Genomic DNA, 17,974 nt, shown 5'->3' with positions numbered 1-17,974 from the left:
CACAGGAAAGGGAAAAGCCCCAAAAGCCTTTAACCTTTAAATCCTCACCAAAGTTCTTGAACAGAAACACCACATACAGCTGATGATCAAATAACATTTCAGCTTTATTTATAAAAAGGAAAGATGCCACAAACATGTATTGACGTCTGCAGCAATAACGACACATAATAATAATTTGTTCTTGAATACCCATCTGGACACAACAGATTACTCACTCAGCAGCGGTTGCAGGCATTTAAAAGCAAAAATGATAACACTTCTCTTAAAGCGTGTGAAAAAACACATGGATGGTTATTTAGTTTACACAGGAACAGCTTTCATGACTCAGAGAAGCTTGGCTGGATATTTTCTCTTAAAGGAGGTTGATAAGTACTAACCACAGTCGATCCAGTGGGTGTTTTAAAAGAGAAGTACACAAACTGGCACTTTAATTAAGGTATCATCTCCTGTTTCTGGCAATGTACATCCTGGGATTTAGCAATACACGCTCAACAACAAACTGGAACACATCGAAGAAGCTACAATCAGAGAGGTTTAGCACGTCACATTTTACTCTGCAGTCTTGGACATTCATCATGGTCTTTTTTTTCCCTCTTTAAAAATGGCAGTCAAACCAAACATTTCCATCCTTGAAATGTAAACACTTGTTTACAATTGCACTGTTCTATAGTCACTTTTATGTCAAAGCCTACCATTTTATAGATGTCCCAACATTTTATCTTTAGAAGTTCTACGTTATTTTTATCACTTAGTTTTTTTGATTTGCTGCTACACATTTTTTATCCATGGTTTGTGTACGTATTTCTATTCTATGTGTGCTTTTCTTTTTCATTATTGCTTGCCTTTTTCACCTGCTAGGCCACTTTTGCTGTTACATTGTCAATGTCCCTCCTCTGGGGAACTAATAAACGAATTCTGATTCTGTTAACAGCAACAAATAAAGCAAACATCAATGCTCAGAAGAAAGCCCATACTATGTAGAGGAAGTGTTCTGCAGCATCTGTGTGGGACTGCTCGGCTTCCTGTCAGAGGTCACGGCGCCCTTATCTCCCGTGACACCCTGGCCTAACATCTCAGACATGTGCAGCTCCCCGGCTCCATCCTGGCAGCCGGCGTCCCCCCCGCGGCTGCAGCTGGACTTGTGAGAGGAGCTGGGGGAGTTGGTGGGGCTGAGCTGGACGGCCGTGGTGTCCTGCATCGTGTGCTCGCTCGTCTCCATCTCAAAAGCTGCCGTCCCCATCCTCATCAGCCCCCACTTCTCGCCTCCTTTAGCCTTGTGGGCCATGTTTGCCGGGGGCCTCCTGCTGCCCACACAGCACCCTGTGAAAAAGCCCAAAGCTATCAATAGAAGGAGAGGTCCGATGATGATTGGGGGGTTTCCTGAAGGCATGAAGGTGCCAAAGGCGAAGGCTCCCACCAGGGTGATGTTGATGCCGGCCAGCATGATGCACAGGCCGCAGGCGCAGCACAGGGCCGGGGAGGGCAGGCTCTGATGCAGCAGAGCGCGTCTGGGGGTCTTCTTGGGGGCACATGGTTTGGAGGTTTTTTCAGGTAGCACCATGTCTCGTGAAAAGATTTCTGAGACCCACAAAAGATCAGATGATGACTGAACTCATCGCCTAAGAGAGAGATGAGGGTGATGATGAAGAGGCTGAAAATGGAGGGCAAATGTAAGAAGTTGTAAACGCTTAAAATATTTTTTCTATTTTGAAAATGAAATACATTTTTTTTTTTTTATCTTTAATTTGATTTCAAAGGTTATTCCTAAAATGCTTCAAAACATCTCCATAAATGATTGAATTGCAACAAGTAAGAAACAAAAGAAACACATAATGCATGTGGCAATAACATGAGCAAAACGGCAGCTATCATTAGAACAGAGAACATAACACTTGAATCACAACTACAATTTTCTTAACTACTGCTGCCAGACATGTACAAATAGAAATTGTACAAAGAGACATTTAAAACACACACACAACAACATTACTTTGCCCTGCTGTCAGTGTCACTTACCTCAGATCAGAGCATCATGTTGTGCAGGAGTCTGTGAGATCTGTCCCTCCTGCAGGTGAGCTGCAGAGTGAGAAGCTGCTCACACACCACAGCTCGTTATGATGAAAATGGACCACTTGGGGTGCTGCAGAGCTCTGAAGCAAACCTTTCTAACCAACAATGGCAAAGAAGTGATTAAGTGGGTGCATGCATGTGTGTACTGAATACATCTACATAGGCCTATGATGCATTGAGGAATATCTGAGCAGTCTGTAGACATTCAAATACACATGGTGGTGTTTATGTGTTATTACTGCTTCTTTAAAAGTAAGATCAAACCATGATAAAAGTGTATTTGCTGTTAGCAAGAGAGGAGTCCTCATGCAGGAAAATGCTACCCAGATACTCAGCTAAATGCTGCCGTGATTAAACGCCATATTAAGTTCCAAACCACATCAAGGATTATTTCTGAAACAGTATGGAGCTCAAATGCTTTTTCTCTTGCGGGTTTACCACAAGGTGGGTGAGTACCTTTTAATATCAGACTTTTTGACACATACTCTCTCCAGTACAGGTTAGCTCTGAGTGTTAGCGTTGCTTGCTAATGTAAACACAGATCATAGACCTTTCTCATTTCTAATTTTCCCCTCCTCGACTGTTCTCCTCGACTCCTATCCTCGCATCTTAGTCCCGCCCACAGGAGATGCAAGCGGAGGAGTCAAGGAGGGGAACTGAGGAGAGAGGAGTGGAAGCAACAGGCGTTTAGAGAAATTCAACATGGCGCGCTGAAATCGATTTCCAGGTCACTACCGGAGGACTCGTGAGTCGAGGAGGCGGAAATTAGATACATGAGAAAGGCCTCATATTACTTCCCAAACAAAATTGTTTCTGATTAAAGAATGCACTCCAAAACAAAATGATGGTTATGAGTTTGCAACGAACATGTGACACATCAAGTGGTATCACGTCACGCGTCACTTCAAACGTGATTGCAGTTGCTATGAGTGAAGCTAGGAAGGATAACCTACCCTGTTTGGGTTGAGGATTTAGAGCAGTCCCTGGTGTTACGTCTTGTGTCGTGAGTATAGTCGTGTGTGGGTGTAATCAGTGTGTGGATGAACAGGGCCCAAACCTCAGTTTACTTCTGCCCAGCCTGGCCCTGCTTGTCTTATTGATGCTCGCGGCCACAAACAGAAACACACACCACAGGAAACTGTTTTCTTTACTGAATTTGACAGGAACATTTGTGTGCAGTTCAATTTGATTAAACTGCTCCTTGTTATGACACAATTTAAATGTATGGATCCTCATTCTTAGGCAAAAGTATCTTAGTGACTGTCCACACTTCCCCTGTCACGACCTTAGTTTTTGTGTTTAATGTTTCCTGTTTTATTTTGAAATGTATTTTCTCATTGTGTTTTGTTTGGTTTTACTTCCTGTCTGTGTTTTTTGTCGCCTCCTAATCTCCTCGTTGCCTTTGTGTCTCTACCGTCCCTCAGCTGTGTCTTGGTCATGTAATTAGACCCGTTTCTATGCACTCCTGTTTTCTACGAAGCACAGTGGAGGAGGCGCCATCATGATCTGGAATGCATCTTCCTTTAATGGCGAAGGAGAATAACGTCACTCTTTTGGGCCATCCAGCCTGTTCCCCTGATCTAAAGTAGGCTGGTCTCATAGGCTGGTGTGACATCAATCACCTCCAGCTCAACATCAGCAAGGCTAAGGAGCTGGTGGTGGACTTCAGGAGGAGCAGGAAGAGGCCTGGGAGTGCACTTGAACAATAACACTGATGCTCTCTTAAGGGAGGGACAGAGCCAGCTGTTATTCCTGAGGAGGCTCAGGTCCTTCAGCACAAGGCTGCTGCAGATGTTCTACCAGTCTGTGGTGGCCAGTGGGCTCTTTTTTGCCGTGGTGTGCTGGGGGGGGGGAGACACCAACACAAGGGACACTGACCGGCTGAACAAGCTGAGGAAGGCTAGCTCTGTAGTTGGAGTACAACTGGACCATCTGGAGGAGGTGGCAGAGGGGAGGACGAGGAGGAAGCTGGACTGCATCCTGGAGAACCCATCCCCCCCCTCCCTGCAGAGCGAGCAAAGATGATAAGCTAGCAAAGATGATAAGCTAGCGAAGATGATACAACAACAAACAATAACATAACAAACAAATACATGTAAATATATTTAACAATCCGGACTCAAATATTAATATTTGTTCATTTAATTCATTCTTGTTTTAACTTATATTTCTTATATCATTTCAATGATATTATTATATTTGTTTTATTATTATATATTTTTATATATTTTTTATATTTTATTTATATATTTTTATGTTTGGGATGCTCTTGATCGGCGTATACGACAGCGTGTTCCAGTTCCTGACAATATCCAGCAACTTCGCACAGCCATTGAAGAGGAGTGGACCAACATTCCACAGGCCACAATCAACAACCTGATCAACTCTATACCAAGGAGATGTGTTGCACTGCGTGAGGCAAATGGTGGTCACACCAGATACTGACTGGTTTTCGGACCCCCCCCAGACCCTGAGGCTGTGCGAAGTTGCTGGATATTGGCAGGAAATGGAACACGCTGTCGTATACGCCGATCCAGAGCATCCCAAACATGCTCAATGGGTGACATGTTAGGGTTAGGGTTAGGGTTTAACCCTAGGGTTTTCGGACCCCTCCAGACCCCCCCAATAAAGCAAAACTGCACGTTTCAGTGTGGCCTTTTATTGTGGCCAGCCTAAGGCACACCTGTGCAATAATCATGCTGTCTAATCAGCATCTTGATATGCCACACCTGTGAGGTGGGATGGATTATCTCGGCAAAGGAGAAGTGCTCACTATCACAGATTCTTTCAGATTTGTGAACAATATTTGAGAGAAACCCTGTTTCACAGAAAACAGAACAAGAATGCACAACTACTCTACTCTCTGCTCACTCCTTCCCTGTAAAATACAAGTCCAGCCCACACATATGCTGGTGCTACAGGCCGCAAGGCATTGCACTTAGAACTACAATAAGCATGTTAATGTTAATCTAACAGCTCCGGCGATCCACTAGCACCCCCCCCCCCCCCCCCCCCTATTTTGCATTTTGAAATGCTCCCGATTTCTGAGGTCTCAGGGTTGGCAAGTTTGACCCTCCTTGTTGAGATGTACTGTGCTTCCTGTCAGTATCAGACTAACAATACATGATTCAAACTGTCTTTGATAGCATCACTGAAACAAACACATACACTCACAAACATCTGCTGCAATACTTCAGAAACACTTCCCGTATTTTCAGAGCGATGTCTATTGATGTGTTTTCTGAGATCATGGAAATCACTTAAAAAAAGGGGAAGTTGAACTGACCAAATTTCTACTGCTGTCGTAGAAATATCAGAACTGAAATGAGTGGCTGTGATCAGACTGCGAGACGCGATGCTCTAAGGAGGAATGGTGAGTCTCACAAACAATTTGGTGATAAATCTGTTGGTTTCTTTCTTTCATGAATTTTATGAAATGCAATAGAATCTAGGTATTGCTACTTAAGATAAGATATATAACTCAATGTGAGGTTTTTCAGCCTTTCATTTCCTACCAGACAGTAAACTGGATTTAAGATGAAAGACTGTTGGTCAGACAAAATAGGACATTTGCCAGAGGTGACACATATTGGTATTGTTCTTTCACAAAAAATAAACAGAGCATTACTTTAATGATGTGCTACTATCTTGATAATGTAGCCTACAAATTAGTACCCTATTAAGAAAAGTCGATAAAGCACAATTACCTTTTTTGACATTTGAAAAGAATTACAGGAATAGTTACAGAAAAATGTGATCTACAGTTAAATGCTTCAGTGTCAGTTTATTTGATTTTATAAACAGCGGAGCATGCCTTTCATGCAATGAGTCTTAATGCAGCACAGGCATGCCCCGGGTCTGAGCCACGGACAGCCCCGCCCCGGGGTTGCCACTTCTCTCTCCTTTGAGAATGGTTCTGTTTAGAATTAGATAAATACTTTGGAAATGTCCCAGTGCTCCTGATGGCCAATCCGCCTCTGCTTGGGTGAATGTATCGATTATTTTCATGTCAAAAAGCTCAACTCCGAGCGAAGTCACAAGTAATTTGTGTTTTAAAGTCCAAGTAAAGTTGCAACCCTTTGATTTTGTTGAGTCAAATTTGGGACTCATGTCTGACTTAAGTCCAAAAATAGATTGTATCTAAATTGTCTCTAAAGTTTTTTGTTATTATTCATATAGTTTCACATTATCATTATTGTCATATGGCTTGCCTTTGATGTTTTTTAATTTATATACAAGACATTTATTCAACGTCTGTCTGTCTTCAGGGTTGAAACCGTCCTCAGCTCTCCCTCTAGTTCCTTTTGTTTCCCATTAATTATGGCCTTATCATATTTTATGCAACCAGAAGTAACAGGAGAGGGCTGATCAAAGTATAATGCTAAACAAGATATTCGTATGCAACCAAAATGTTACAATGAACTTTCATGAAGTAAAAACACACACACCTAAAGGCATCTTCTTCTCTCTAAGCAAGAAAAGTGAACACAAATATCAAGCTATTACTTTTCAGGATAAAGTGATGTTGTGTAATGGGTTCTGTTGTCCTCTACAGATTTGGACTCTTAAATTCCATTACTGGCAACACATCTCAACTTGGCAGTATCTCAACTAGCAAACCAGCCATGGGGGGCTTGTCCTTAATGCAGAGACTTCTTGTCTTATCTACCTTTCTCCTGCTACAGACTAGCCTTTCACTGGCATATTCTCTGAAAAACTGTTCCATTGAATATATGGCAGATGGTGTTTTGGATTGCTCAAACCGTAAACTTGTTTCCATCCCTGATGACATTCCCAGCCATGTGAGTTCAGTAAACCTATTCGACAATCTGATTGAACAGATTAACAGGGGAAGTTTTGGAAACTTGTCAAAGCTGAACATTTTGTTCCTGAGCTCCAATCAGATCAACTATGTGGAGGACGGATCTTTCATCCATTTGTGTGCATTGACCCAGCTCCACATGGACAGTAACAAACTGACCGACCTCACTGGCAAGCTCTTCCAGGGACTGTCCAACCTTACCATGCTAGACCTCAGTAAAAACAGCATTCAGTTTATTCCTACCTCTGCCTTCCAGTTCCTGTCCAGCTTACAAATAGTGAGGCTAGACAGCAACCATCTCCAACAAGTCTCTGACCTTCTGCCCATCCTTCAGCTGCCAAACATACAGAAGCTGAGCATTAGACAAACTCCATTTTCCTCCTTTGAGACCAAAGATCTTCCATTGAATGTGTCCTCAAGCCTGAAGGTGTTAGATCTTTATGGTAGCAAGTTGGAGAAGTTCAGCATCACAACAGATATCTTTCCTTACCTTGAGATTATCAACCTTACTGCGAGTAGCATGGATTCTGGTCTAAAATGGGATGTACCTGACAAGACTTTACTGAGGAACATAACTCAACTGTATTTTGGTCAACCTATGATTGCCTTTGAAGAATTACGAAAAGTCCTGGAGAGCCTTGACTCATTGGTGCATCTTAGACTTACGTACATGGAGGAATTGATCCACAAAGGTATTTTAGCTACTGTTTGCAGAATACCAACACTTAAAAAGCTAGATCTAGATTTCAACCACGTCCCCAATTTAAGCTCACAACTTGTAAATTGCCGCCACCTCAGTGAGCTTGATCTATCTCATACTTTCATGAGGGAACTGCCTGAGGGCAAGATACGATTTATGAAGCAACTGAGGTTTTTAAATCTAGAGTGGAACCGCCTTACCAAAGTGCCTGATGATATTCAGAGTCTCTCCTCCCTCAAAATCCTCAATCTTGGAAAGAATTTCATTTCTGATTTGAGCTGTAACGATTTCATAAACACAACAGGCCTCACAGAGCTTTATCTGGATTCCAACCGCATTGTCAAATTGAACAGATGTGTCTTTGAAAATCTTAATGAACTGAATATTTTAGATTTAAGTGACAACCTGCTGTGGACATTGGGAGGTGTCTTCAAAAAAGGTCTGCCGAGGCTTGAGTTCCTGGATTTGAGCAGCAACAATTTGGTTACTCTTGAAAATGAGGATTTTCAAGCTTTAGGATCCTTAACATTTTTAAATGTAGTGTCAACTCATATTGGTAGGGTGAAACATAGTACTTTTCTCGGACTGAACAACTTAAGAAACCTTACTTTATCTATTCCCCTTGACTATGAAACTCATTTCAGAGGAACAGTGCAGTTGGAACGTCTTACAATCAACCTCTTTATCGACGGCAGTTTCAAAAGTCCTCTTCCAAGCCATCATGAGGCTTTCCACCATTTAAAATGTCTAAAAGTTCTTACTATAAAATGCAAAGGTTATCATTTTGGCTTCCCCCTTGACATACCGTTGGAAATGCTCCAGTCTATGAAACATTTAGAGGAATTTACAGCTGAGAACGTCTACATCCAGGCCCTAGACCCAGAAACATTCCAATTCAATCCCCAGCTCAAGAGTCTTACCATCGGACAGACTGACTTGTCAGATTTGCTTCCTGAGCTGTTTGAGCCAATACCAAACCTTCAGGTTCTCGATCTCTCTGAGAGCCACATCAAGTCTTTGGATTTTTTGACCCATGTCAACCTGCCTGCACTTAGATGTTTGAAACTGAGGGACAATGAGATTACAGTGATCAACGAGACGATCTTCCAGTACCTCCCTGCACTAACACACCTGTACCTGGAAAACAATCCTTTCACATGTGACTGCTCTAACGCCGGCTTTATTCAATGGGTGAGGAGCAACAACCAAACTCAGGTTGTTAATGGCCATCGGTATACGTGTTCCTTTCCTGTGGCTGAACAGGGAAGCAAGTTGCTGGACTTTGACATCCAGTCCTGTTGGATGGACATGAGCTTCCTCTGCTTCATTTCCAGCAGTTGCATAACTTTGGTGACACTCCTCACATCGTTCATCTTCCACTTTCTGAGGTGGCAGATAGCTTACACCTTCCACCTCTTCCTCGCATTCTTATATGAAAGCAGAAGGAGGAAGAAGGGAGCTCCTCTTCAATACGACGCCTTCATTTCCTACAACATTCACGACGAGGCCTGGATTTGCAGAGAGATGCTGCCGGTGCTGGAAGGAGAGCAGGGCTGGAAACTGTGTCTGCACCACAGAGACTTCCAACCAGGTAAACACACACATAACTCACACACAAATCACTCATATCTATCCTTTTCTGCTCTCTGTAAACCATTTATTAAAAATAACCACTCATTAAACCTGCATTTCTTTGGATAAAATGTAAAAATGTCCAAGTTCTGGACAGAAAAACTAGTAAAACCATCAAAATGAAATATGTTTCTGAATTCCTGAACAATGTAAGAATGTAAGAATTAAACGGATGAAAATTGATTGTTTTATTGAATGAAGGAGATGAACACATAAAGCTAAAAACTACAGTTTTGAAAGTCAAGTGCTGTTTCAAATCAAGTGCATTTTCTGATCATTCTTAAGGACTTCTACAGAAGTGATGAAACTAAACAATATCTCCCAGCGTGTTATTTGTACTTTCACTTAAAGTGAATAAAGTGTTCAACAGAGGTTTGTGTTCAAACCAACCATGTTCAGTATTTTATTCGGCTGTCAGAATTAGGGGTTCATTATCTGATTGTCTGTGTCCTCTGTTCCTCTTCCTCTTTACTCCTTCCTGTCATAGTATTGTGCATGCAGAGCAGATACAGTGCCAAAAGATATCACGCTCAAAGGTTTCACATCGTTTTCCCCACTGAAGGAAAGCGGGCGTCTACAGATTAGCCCGGGGCCCTTCTCACTTCGGTTAAATTAGGCTTGTTTGAGACGCGTTGCGGCTCGCCTCGAAAGTAGACGAGAATAGCCGATCGCAGCCGGGGGAGGTCTCAAAAAGCTCGCCTGAAGTCGGACAGCTCCGAGTCGGATTCTTCTTCTTCTACTTCTTCGCCTTCTTCTTCTTCTTTCGGTTTTTTGGCAGATTGCAAACAACTTTAAGGTGCATACCGCCACCTCCGGAGTCGGCTTGACTCGGTCTGCATTCATAAAGAATGCACAAATGTGTTTAATCGTTAATGTCAGATATGTACTAAGTAAATACATTTGTTCCTGCTCAAGATTAGATTCAACTTTATTGTTATTGCACATATTACAGGTACTGAGACAACGAAATGCAGTTTAGCTTCCAACCAGGAGTGCAACAAGCAGTAAAGTGAAAAGTAATGTACACAATCTACAGAATAAAATATAGAATGAATTGAATGATGAATAAACAGTGAGGGGTATGAATATACACAGCAGCCTGTGAGCAGTATGAACAGTGTGTATGAATATGCTAAGATATATAAAGTATGAAAATGGTAAGCAGTGCAAGTATAGTATACAATATATAGATATTAATTTCATGATGATAAACATTGTGGAACAATGATGAAAAATGTGAATGGAAGTGGCGACGTAAAACTGACACCAAACAACAACAAACTTTTGCCGAGCCAATTGGAGAGTTTCATCAGCAGCACGGGGTAAAAACCACCAATGAGCGCTCAGCTCGAGATACCAGCGAGTCGTTTCCCATCAAGCATTTCGCTTCCGCAGCCCGTGGAGAGGAACCGCTCTCAAGGCTGCGGGCGTCTTTGTCCCGCGAGATTTCAACGTCTCATGTGAGCGAGCCTCCAGAGCAAGTCGGACAAAATGACTAACCATCATGCAACGCACGAGCAAGACGTTGATCGAAATTGTGCAGGTCTGCGCAGGTCTCGCTTGTCTCAAACAAGCCTAGTGGTTATTAGTGATGTGTCGGTCGCGAACGAGCCGATTCTTTTGAACGGCTCTTTGGTATGAACGAGGGGAACCGAGTCGTACTTGGTGAGAGCCGTTCTTGTTATCGTTCAATTGTTAGTCCGCACTCACTGCCTGCCAAAATCCACTCGCCTGTTGAAAAGCTTGATTTTGTTCCCCAAACGTATTCTGTGAAGACCCGCCCCTACTCTGATTAGTAGGTTTCAGCAGGAGGAGTGAGATGGGGTGGGCCTTAACGGAATACGCGAGAGAGAGAAGTCATTACAAGTGGTAGGCTACAGGACAGGTAGACGACGTGTTTTTCGGATGGAAAATGAGCCAAACGCGAAAACGCAGCAGCATTTTGATGCACTTCAACCAAAAAAGCGCACCATTTGTAAAGGCAAAATATCCTTTAAAGCAGGGCCAACAAATGATCTCCATCGCCACTTAAAAACACAGTATCTATATTAAGAGTTGCGTGAATTTCATTCAAGGCAAGGCAACTTTATTTACTTAACAGATACGGAGGGTAAATTCAAAGTAGTACATTCACGGACATGAATGACATGGATATGGCGCCACCTTGTGTCGTGTTTACAAAGCAGATTATTGACATTAGGTCTGGCAATACAGTCAATCATTATCCTGGTGATTATTTCACAGACAAACCAAGTAACCCCGCCAAAAAAAACGGCTCTTTTGAACGGCTCTTTTGAACAGCTCTTTGAAAGGAACGGAGCCATAAGATCCGGCTCCCTTCAAAGAGCCATAAATCCCATCACTAGTGGTTATGGCTACAAAGGATCCGTCTAGTGTAAATATGACGTCACGTTCTCGTTGTAACTCTCGTTGTAATCGGAGCGGCTCGGAAACACATCTTCAGCAGTAACATGATGCAACATACACATTAATGCAGCAGCAATATTAATAGAGAAACATCAGACTTAATAATAAAACACTGCAAGGGAACATTTTATTACACCAGGAGCTATCTTGGGACTTTTACTGCGACAACGTTGACTTGCATGTGAATAAAAAATAAACCATAGTGTTGGTGATCTACAGTGTTGTCATTCTTCTTTGAACACCAACACGACCGCTAACACCCTATTTCAATAATCACACTCCCTGTCATTGACATAATTAATAGATAGTTTAGCTTCTCACCATCATTTGCTGTGGCCAACTGATGTTAACGATCGTAACTGAAAGGCTGCCTTCTAAACGTAAACATTCAGCCACGTGACATTCAGCCAAACTCTCGCGAGAGTTTTACACTAGACGGATCGTTTCTAGCCATAACCAGAGCAAGTCGGACAAAATGACTAACCATCATGCAACGCACGAGCAAGACGTTGATCGAAATTGCGCAGGTCTGCGCAGGTCTCGCTTGTCTCAAACAAGCCTACTGATTCTTTGCGTCCCTCACTTGCGTCGTTTCCCTGCGACTAGTCCCTCCCACCAGGGAAGCATGGAGAGATGAAAGGAAACCACGAGAAGCAGGGAAATTAGTTTTAAGAGCAATGGGACGTCCTTTCCTCCGGAGCGTCACGTGAAGCGACGTCCGTTTGTGATGACGCTGCACAGCTGATCGTCTGACAGCAGCCAGCTCTGTCCCCGTTGTTTCCACACACACACCCGCCTCTGTTAGTACACATTTACTGACACAAACATTTGTATCATCTGTTGTAGACCCAAATAAATAAAATCAAAAAAGATAAACGCCATTCTTAAAATGTATAAACGAACATTAGTTTGATTAGAGTGCACAATAGAAATAAAATAATTGAGAGAAGAAAAAGAGATATGTTATCTCAAAACCCAGTTAGATTAACATTCATTGGATTGCACACTTTGTTTGTTTGTTTGGATATGTAGCAAATTAACATTTTAAATAGCACTTAATGACTGACTGAATGGAAATGACAATAAATGAAAATGTAAAACGAAAAAAGCGATCATGAAAATGTTTCCAAAAAATGAATAAAATGATTTTTGATCACTTTGTTGTTCAGATATATCACATATTTGTAGCTAAATTATACATTAATTGAAACAAAACACGGTATAAACTGAGGAGTGACTCCTGTGAGGTTCATGTATTTTCTTCACTCCGCTGGGAAACTGCTCTCATGTCAAGAAGCATCAGATCAGTGCATGCACTGCATCGTCAAATCAGTGAGCGATACACAGTAAGGGGCTGGGCAAGTGTCTGAGGATTTCATCGGAGGATGGTCTGATGGTTCCTCGGCTATCGCTCCTCCATTATCGCTCATCGCTCCTCGATCCTCGGTCCTCGGTCCTCGGTCCTCCGGCAAAAATAAGGCCATTGGGACGCTACACAAGATGGCGCAGACAAATCAACTTCCGGTGAGACAGAGACCGAGGAGCGAGGAAATGAAAAATAAGAGAAGTGAGAAGGGCCCCCGGTCTCAATTCAGGGGCTGCATCTTTCGGAGGCTGCATTCGTAGACCGCATGTATAATTATGTATTGAAGTCAATGGCGAGAGAAAACGTATCTTTCGATCCCTTTTGAATTGTGCCATGAATTACACATATGATGTTTGTCAATCTTAATTAGCCGCTTTCACACCAAGTACTTTGCCGTACTTAGTACCGACACTTAGTGCCCCGGCCGGCACTTAGTACCCCCATGGAGCTAAGTACAGTTCGCGTTCACACCGGAATAAGTTCCCTGAGGGAAGATTACGCAAATGAGCCGCTGACGTCACTTCTTCTTCTTCTGCTTTGGGTTTACTGGCAGGACGCAAACAACTTCACGGCGTATACTGCCACCCGAAGTCCCCGGCCGGAAGTCCCCGGAGTTGGGGACTGGCTTCAGTAGAAGCTGCTGGGACTCCCAGCAGCTTCTACTGAAGCCTTCCGAGTAAATCGCCAGAACGCCGACACCTCCTCATCTCCACCGCTCCCATGTTTTTTGTGTTGCTTAAGTTATTCTCTCTCCGTTGGTGCGCGGGGCTAATGCTAATGATGCTAATGCCAGCAAAATACAATGGCGGCTTCACAAAACTTTTCAGAGTTTTACGGGGCGTGGTTTGCAATTCGACCAGCCAATAGAAATTGGTACTTTTTCTCCCCAGGATAGTACCACCTAGCAGGGGGTAAAAAAAATGGGGGTAAAAGTTACCGGTACTAAGTACTCTTTTTTTCCCGTTTTTGGTGTGAACGCAAAAGAACAAGCAAGACCCATTAGCCGCTTTCACACCAAGTACTTTGCCGTACTTAGTGCCCGGCACTTAACTTAAGTATGCACTTACAAGGAATGTATCCATAGATGGATATTTTCTTTAACTTGGCATTTCTTGTGAGTTTCGCATTCAGTGTCACTTTAAATTGTATTTGTCTCTGTGCGCGATTGAGAAAAAGGTCATGTGGCTTCACGCATAAATAAATACATTTCATTGTTGATGGATTGAAATCTGACACAGCTAATGGTGATAGCTGTCTCTTATTTTCCTAACAGCTTTGGATTGATGTGCGACTGTCAATCTAATGCGGCATCGGATAAATGTTTGGGACAAATTATAAACATGCTGTGCAGTCCCGCCCTGACCCCTGGTCACCCTATCGATGGGTATAATGTGTTGGCCCCTCCTCCCTGGAGCTCACCAGCCACCTCCAGATTTACGCTCATTTCTGAACTAGCTTTCTCCACTTGCCCTGCTTTATCTGCAGCTTTGGTAGCTTGCAATAGAGTGGTGCAGAAATGAGTCCTGAAACTCTTAAAGCCATCAACTTTTTGAAGGAATTTTTGATTAGGGGCCTGATGTAGTTATTTGATATGCTAACCTCCAGCTTGGCCTAGAACGTACATCATCACTGCATCACTCTATTGGATGCATGCTAATGATCTGACACCTGGCCGCTCCTTTCTTATGCTCAGCAAATCAAAAAGAAGAGAGAATTCCATGCAGAGGTCAGGGTCTCAAAGCCACATGGGTTGATTGAAAATACTGTCTTAAACTAGATTTTTTATGTTTCAATGCTTGTGAAAATGGTCTTAATGTGCAGATGAGAATATCACTGGTGTATCTGAACTCTCCACAGGGAAGCCGATCATAGAGAACATTACAGACGCCATCTATGGCAGCAGGAAGACCATCTGTGTGATCACCAGGCGCTACCTGCAGAGCGAGTGGTGCTCCAGAGAGATCCAGATGGCCAGGTAATGGCACCTTTCATTATTCCTTCTTTCTTCAAAGAGGTCCACTAATAGAGCAAAACAGATGTGTGCAGAGGATGGACACGCTGACACGCAGACTTCTCGCCATTATAAAAGAAAAATAAGTGGAAGACATTGTGACAACCAGACAACAACACAGAAGTGGGAGAAGGACAGACGAAGACGAACGACAGACAGAGATCGATGGGGGGGCTATGAGCGTACTGATGAAAAATAAATGGGTCTTGAGGCGGGACTGGAACAGGGTGAGGGACTCAGAGTCACGGAGGTCTTGGGGTAGGGAGTACCAGAGCTTCGGGGCTGCCACAGAGGAGGCTCTGTCCCCAAAGCTCCGGAGCTTGGCTTTCGGGGTGGAAAGCAAACCGTCTGAGGTGTATCTGAGGGACCGGGGGGGTTGGTAGAGGATGAGGAGGTCAGTGAGGTAGGGGGGGGGGGGCAGATGGTGGAGGGCTTTGTAAGTGAGGACCAGGAGTTTGTATTGAATGCTGGTTGGGGTTTTTGCTGAGGGTGGATTTGGAGCCGATGAGGAGGAGATTTGATTGCAGTCAGACAGGAGTCGATGTGAGTGAGGGGGGCGTTGTTGGGGGATTTGGTGCTGAGGTCAATCTGGGTTTCGTCGGCGTAACAGTGAAAGTCCAGGTTGTAGTGGCACCTTGGGTGACTGAGGCTGTGGCAGAGGAGTGGCTGTTGAGGGAGATGAAGTGGGATCTGTCGGAGAGGTAGGACTGGAGCCACCTGAGTGCAGTACCTTCGATACCGATGTCCTGGAGTCGGGTGACTAAGATGTTGTGGCTCACGGTATCGAAGGCTGCACTCAGGTCGAGGAGGATGAGGATGTTGAGGGAACCGGTGTCAGCAGAGTTGAGGAGGTCATTGTGGACTTTGACGAGTCTCATGTGCTCATTTTCAGGCTCATATTCGTGTTTAGTGCCTGAGACATATTTACAGTGACTCAGAGAGAGAGCTTGCTTTAAAGACTTTCAGTAACCAGCTCTTCTATCAACTAAGAAGAGACTCTATTCATGGACTGAAGCTCCAATGGGGATAGTTTTAGTCTGTTTGCCCGCTCATAGAGTCCCATTGTGAACCCGGAAATGTTGAGTAACCCAAAGTTTTATGTTAGAAATGTAAAGTAGGGTCCACAGCACATAGAAACGGTCGGATGCTAACCTGCATATGTTGGACAATTTGGACAATTAACATACATTGTGTTAATTAGCATGAATTACCATTATAGCCATGTGGACAATCTTTAGAGAATAGAGCAGAGGGAGCAGTCTGCGTGATCTGCCTGTAGGGAGGGACGGCCCTGACAAGATATAAAGCAAGGTATTATATTTACATGATAGATGGAATATATACATGTAAAATGTACAGTGAAGAGAAAAACATGTATAATAATAATAACCCATAAACACTCCAAAATTGTCCAACTCAGCCAAGCCATTTTTTTAATAATGTCCACGTAAACTATAATTCCGTAAATGCTAATTAATTAAACTTTGCCCAACATATGCAAGTTAGCATGTGCTGGAGACCCCACTACATATTTCTAACACAAAACTTTGGGGTATTAAACTTTTCACTATGCTAACGACTGCAAAATAATCTAACCTCTAAAATACAAATGCTGCCCTCTCCCGTGGTTGAGCTTTTAGTCCGATGTTTTGTGTCCTGTTCAGCTTCCGTCTGTTGGACGAGCAGAAGGACGTGCTGATTCTAATTTTCCTTGAGGACATCCCGACCCACCAGCTGACTCCATACTACCGCATGAGAAAGCTGCTGAAGAAACGCAGCTACCTGAGCTGGCCGCAGGCCGGACAACACACCGGAGTCTTCTGGCAGAACGTGAGGAGAGCTCTGGAGGCGGGGGGCGCTGCCACTGAGACCACCCACCTGCTCACTGGACCAGCAGCACGCTGACCATCTGGACCCGGGAGGTCACTGACAGGTCACCCTAATATGCAACTTTAGCACACACTGCATCGCATCAGCTTGTATCACAATGTCAGGTTGTTATTGGAGCTGTCACATGGCAGAGGATTTTATCTGGTTCATTAGCAGTGCATGGATTTTTAGTGTGTTTTTATACTTTACCTTTTGGTTTGATTTTATGGCACGCTTTTATTTTAAAGTCTAACATGTTTTAGTTTCACATGTATTAACTTTTATGGCCTGCTTTTATTTTTGAAATATATAATGCTATGTGATTTTATTGTATTTACTTTAAGCCTTGTTGATCACCTAAAAATGCCAATATTCAAGGACACCTGGGAGCCAAGATTAGCTAGCATTAGCATGGGAGAGAATGGCTTTTAAACAGAACACACGGCACCAGCCGACACAGGGAGGGAAAAGAAGAAGGACAGGGAGGAAGGAGGAGGATAAAGAGGAGGACAGGCGAACAAGGGCAGAGTCAGGAGAGGATGAAGGCAAAATAGACCCACACGTTGAACCAATATTTTGCCTAATTTATATTGCAGGCTATGTTGGAGTCAGTGTTTTAGAAGAGGTTTTCGTAGAGATACAGTATTATTTTAAACGTAATATTATTGTGGAGGCATGTGGCGCAGTGGGTTGAGCGTTGGTGTTGGGATCAGGTTCAAATCCCACTGCAGTCAGCATATCGTTGTGTCCCTGAGACACTTCACCCCAAATTGCTCCTGTGGGGATTGTCCACAGTATTGAGTATGTAAGTAGCTTTGAATAAAAGCGTCTAACATGTAATGTAATGTAATGTAATTGTGAAGCTCCTTAATGCCAGGGTTGCTCTCCGTGTGATTAAAATAATCCTTTGCTTATTACATAGCCAGATTACCGTATGTATATGTATACTGAATATAATAAAAGGTATGATTCCTCTTGATTACATTTAACCGTGTGCCTCTCACATATTTCAATACATTCAGCTAACAGAGCTTTGAATTGAGGTGTACATAACCTGTGTGTTGGAACAGATGTGTA

The 17,974-nt window shown here is 43.2% G+C and overlaps 2 protein-coding genes across 7 annotated transcripts; one reads left to right on the top strand and one right to left on the bottom strand.

Annotated features, from left to right (window-relative positions):
• Positions 1-85: 85 nt before the first annotated feature.
• On the bottom strand, positions 86-12,429 carry LOC307047250 (transmembrane protein 275-like). Of its 4 annotated transcripts, none has more exons than XM_079694105.1 (3): positions 11,973-12,429; positions 2,017-2,165; positions 86-1,651 (listed from the first exon to the last, which is right to left on the bottom strand). In XM_079694105.1, exon 3 carries the CDS (start codon positions 1,559-1,561, stop codon positions 974-976), a length of 588 nt encoding a protein of 195 aa, XP_079550231.1. In that variant the 5' UTR covers positions 1,562-1,651; positions 2,017-2,165; positions 11,973-12,429; the 3' UTR covers positions 86-973. The 4 variants fall into 4 exon arrangements, with proteins under 4 accessions (XP_079550231.1, XP_079550229.1, XP_079550232.1 ...); XM_079694103.1 differs by lacking the exon at positions 11,973-12,429 and adding an exon at positions 3,024-3,161; XM_079694106.1 differs by lacking the exon at positions 11,973-12,429 and adding an exon at positions 3,024-3,161 and having other exon boundaries at positions 86-1,619.
• Positions 5,346-17,886, top strand: LOC307047232 (toll-like receptor 13). Of its 3 annotated transcripts, none has more exons than XM_079694080.1 (4): positions 5,346-5,443; positions 6,626-9,183; positions 14,875-14,992; positions 16,693-17,886. In XM_079694080.1, exons 2-4 carry the CDS (start codon positions 6,696-6,698, stop codon positions 16,931-16,933), a joined length of 2,847 nt encoding a protein of 948 aa, XP_079550206.1. In that variant the 5' UTR covers positions 5,346-5,443; positions 6,626-6,695; the 3' UTR covers positions 16,934-17,886. The 3 variants fall into 3 exon arrangements, with proteins under 3 accessions (XP_079550206.1, XP_079550207.1, XP_079550205.1); XM_079694081.1 differs by having other exon boundaries at positions 5,399-5,443; positions 9,032-9,183; XM_079694079.1 differs by lacking the exon at positions 5,346-5,443 and having other exon boundaries at positions 6,174-9,183.
• Positions 17,887-17,974: the final 88 nt, after the last annotated feature.

The sequence above is a fragment of the Notothenia rossii genome (assembly GCF_949606895.1).
Source record: "Notothenia rossii genome assembly, chromosome: 1".
NCBI classification, from domain to species: domain Eukaryota; kingdom Metazoa; phylum Chordata; class Actinopteri; order Perciformes; family Nototheniidae; genus Notothenia; species Notothenia rossii.
The sequence above is the reverse complement of the archived record's forward strand: the minus strand, read 5'-3'. Positions and strand labels throughout refer to the sequence as shown.

What these genes read in the sequence shown, in the direction of transcription:
- LOC307047250 (XM_079694105.1), bottom strand. Translation starts at nt 1,561, where the DNA reads ATGGTGCTACCTGAAAAAACCTCCAAACCATGTGCCCCCAAGAAGACC.
- LOC307047232 (XM_079694079.1), top strand. Translation starts at nt 6,603, where the DNA reads ATGGGTTCTGTTGTCCTCTACAGATTTGGACTCTTAAATTCCATTACT. An exon ending in CCACAGAGACTTCCAACCAG is followed by an intron (nt 9,184 to 14,874) that starts GTAAACACACAC and finishes AACTCTCCACAG; the next exon opens with GGAAGCCGATCATAGAGAAC. An exon ending in AGAGAGATCCAGATGGCCAG is followed by an intron (nt 14,993 to 16,692) that starts GTAATGGCACCT and finishes TGTCCTGTTCAG; the next exon opens with CTTCCGTCTGTTGGACGAGC.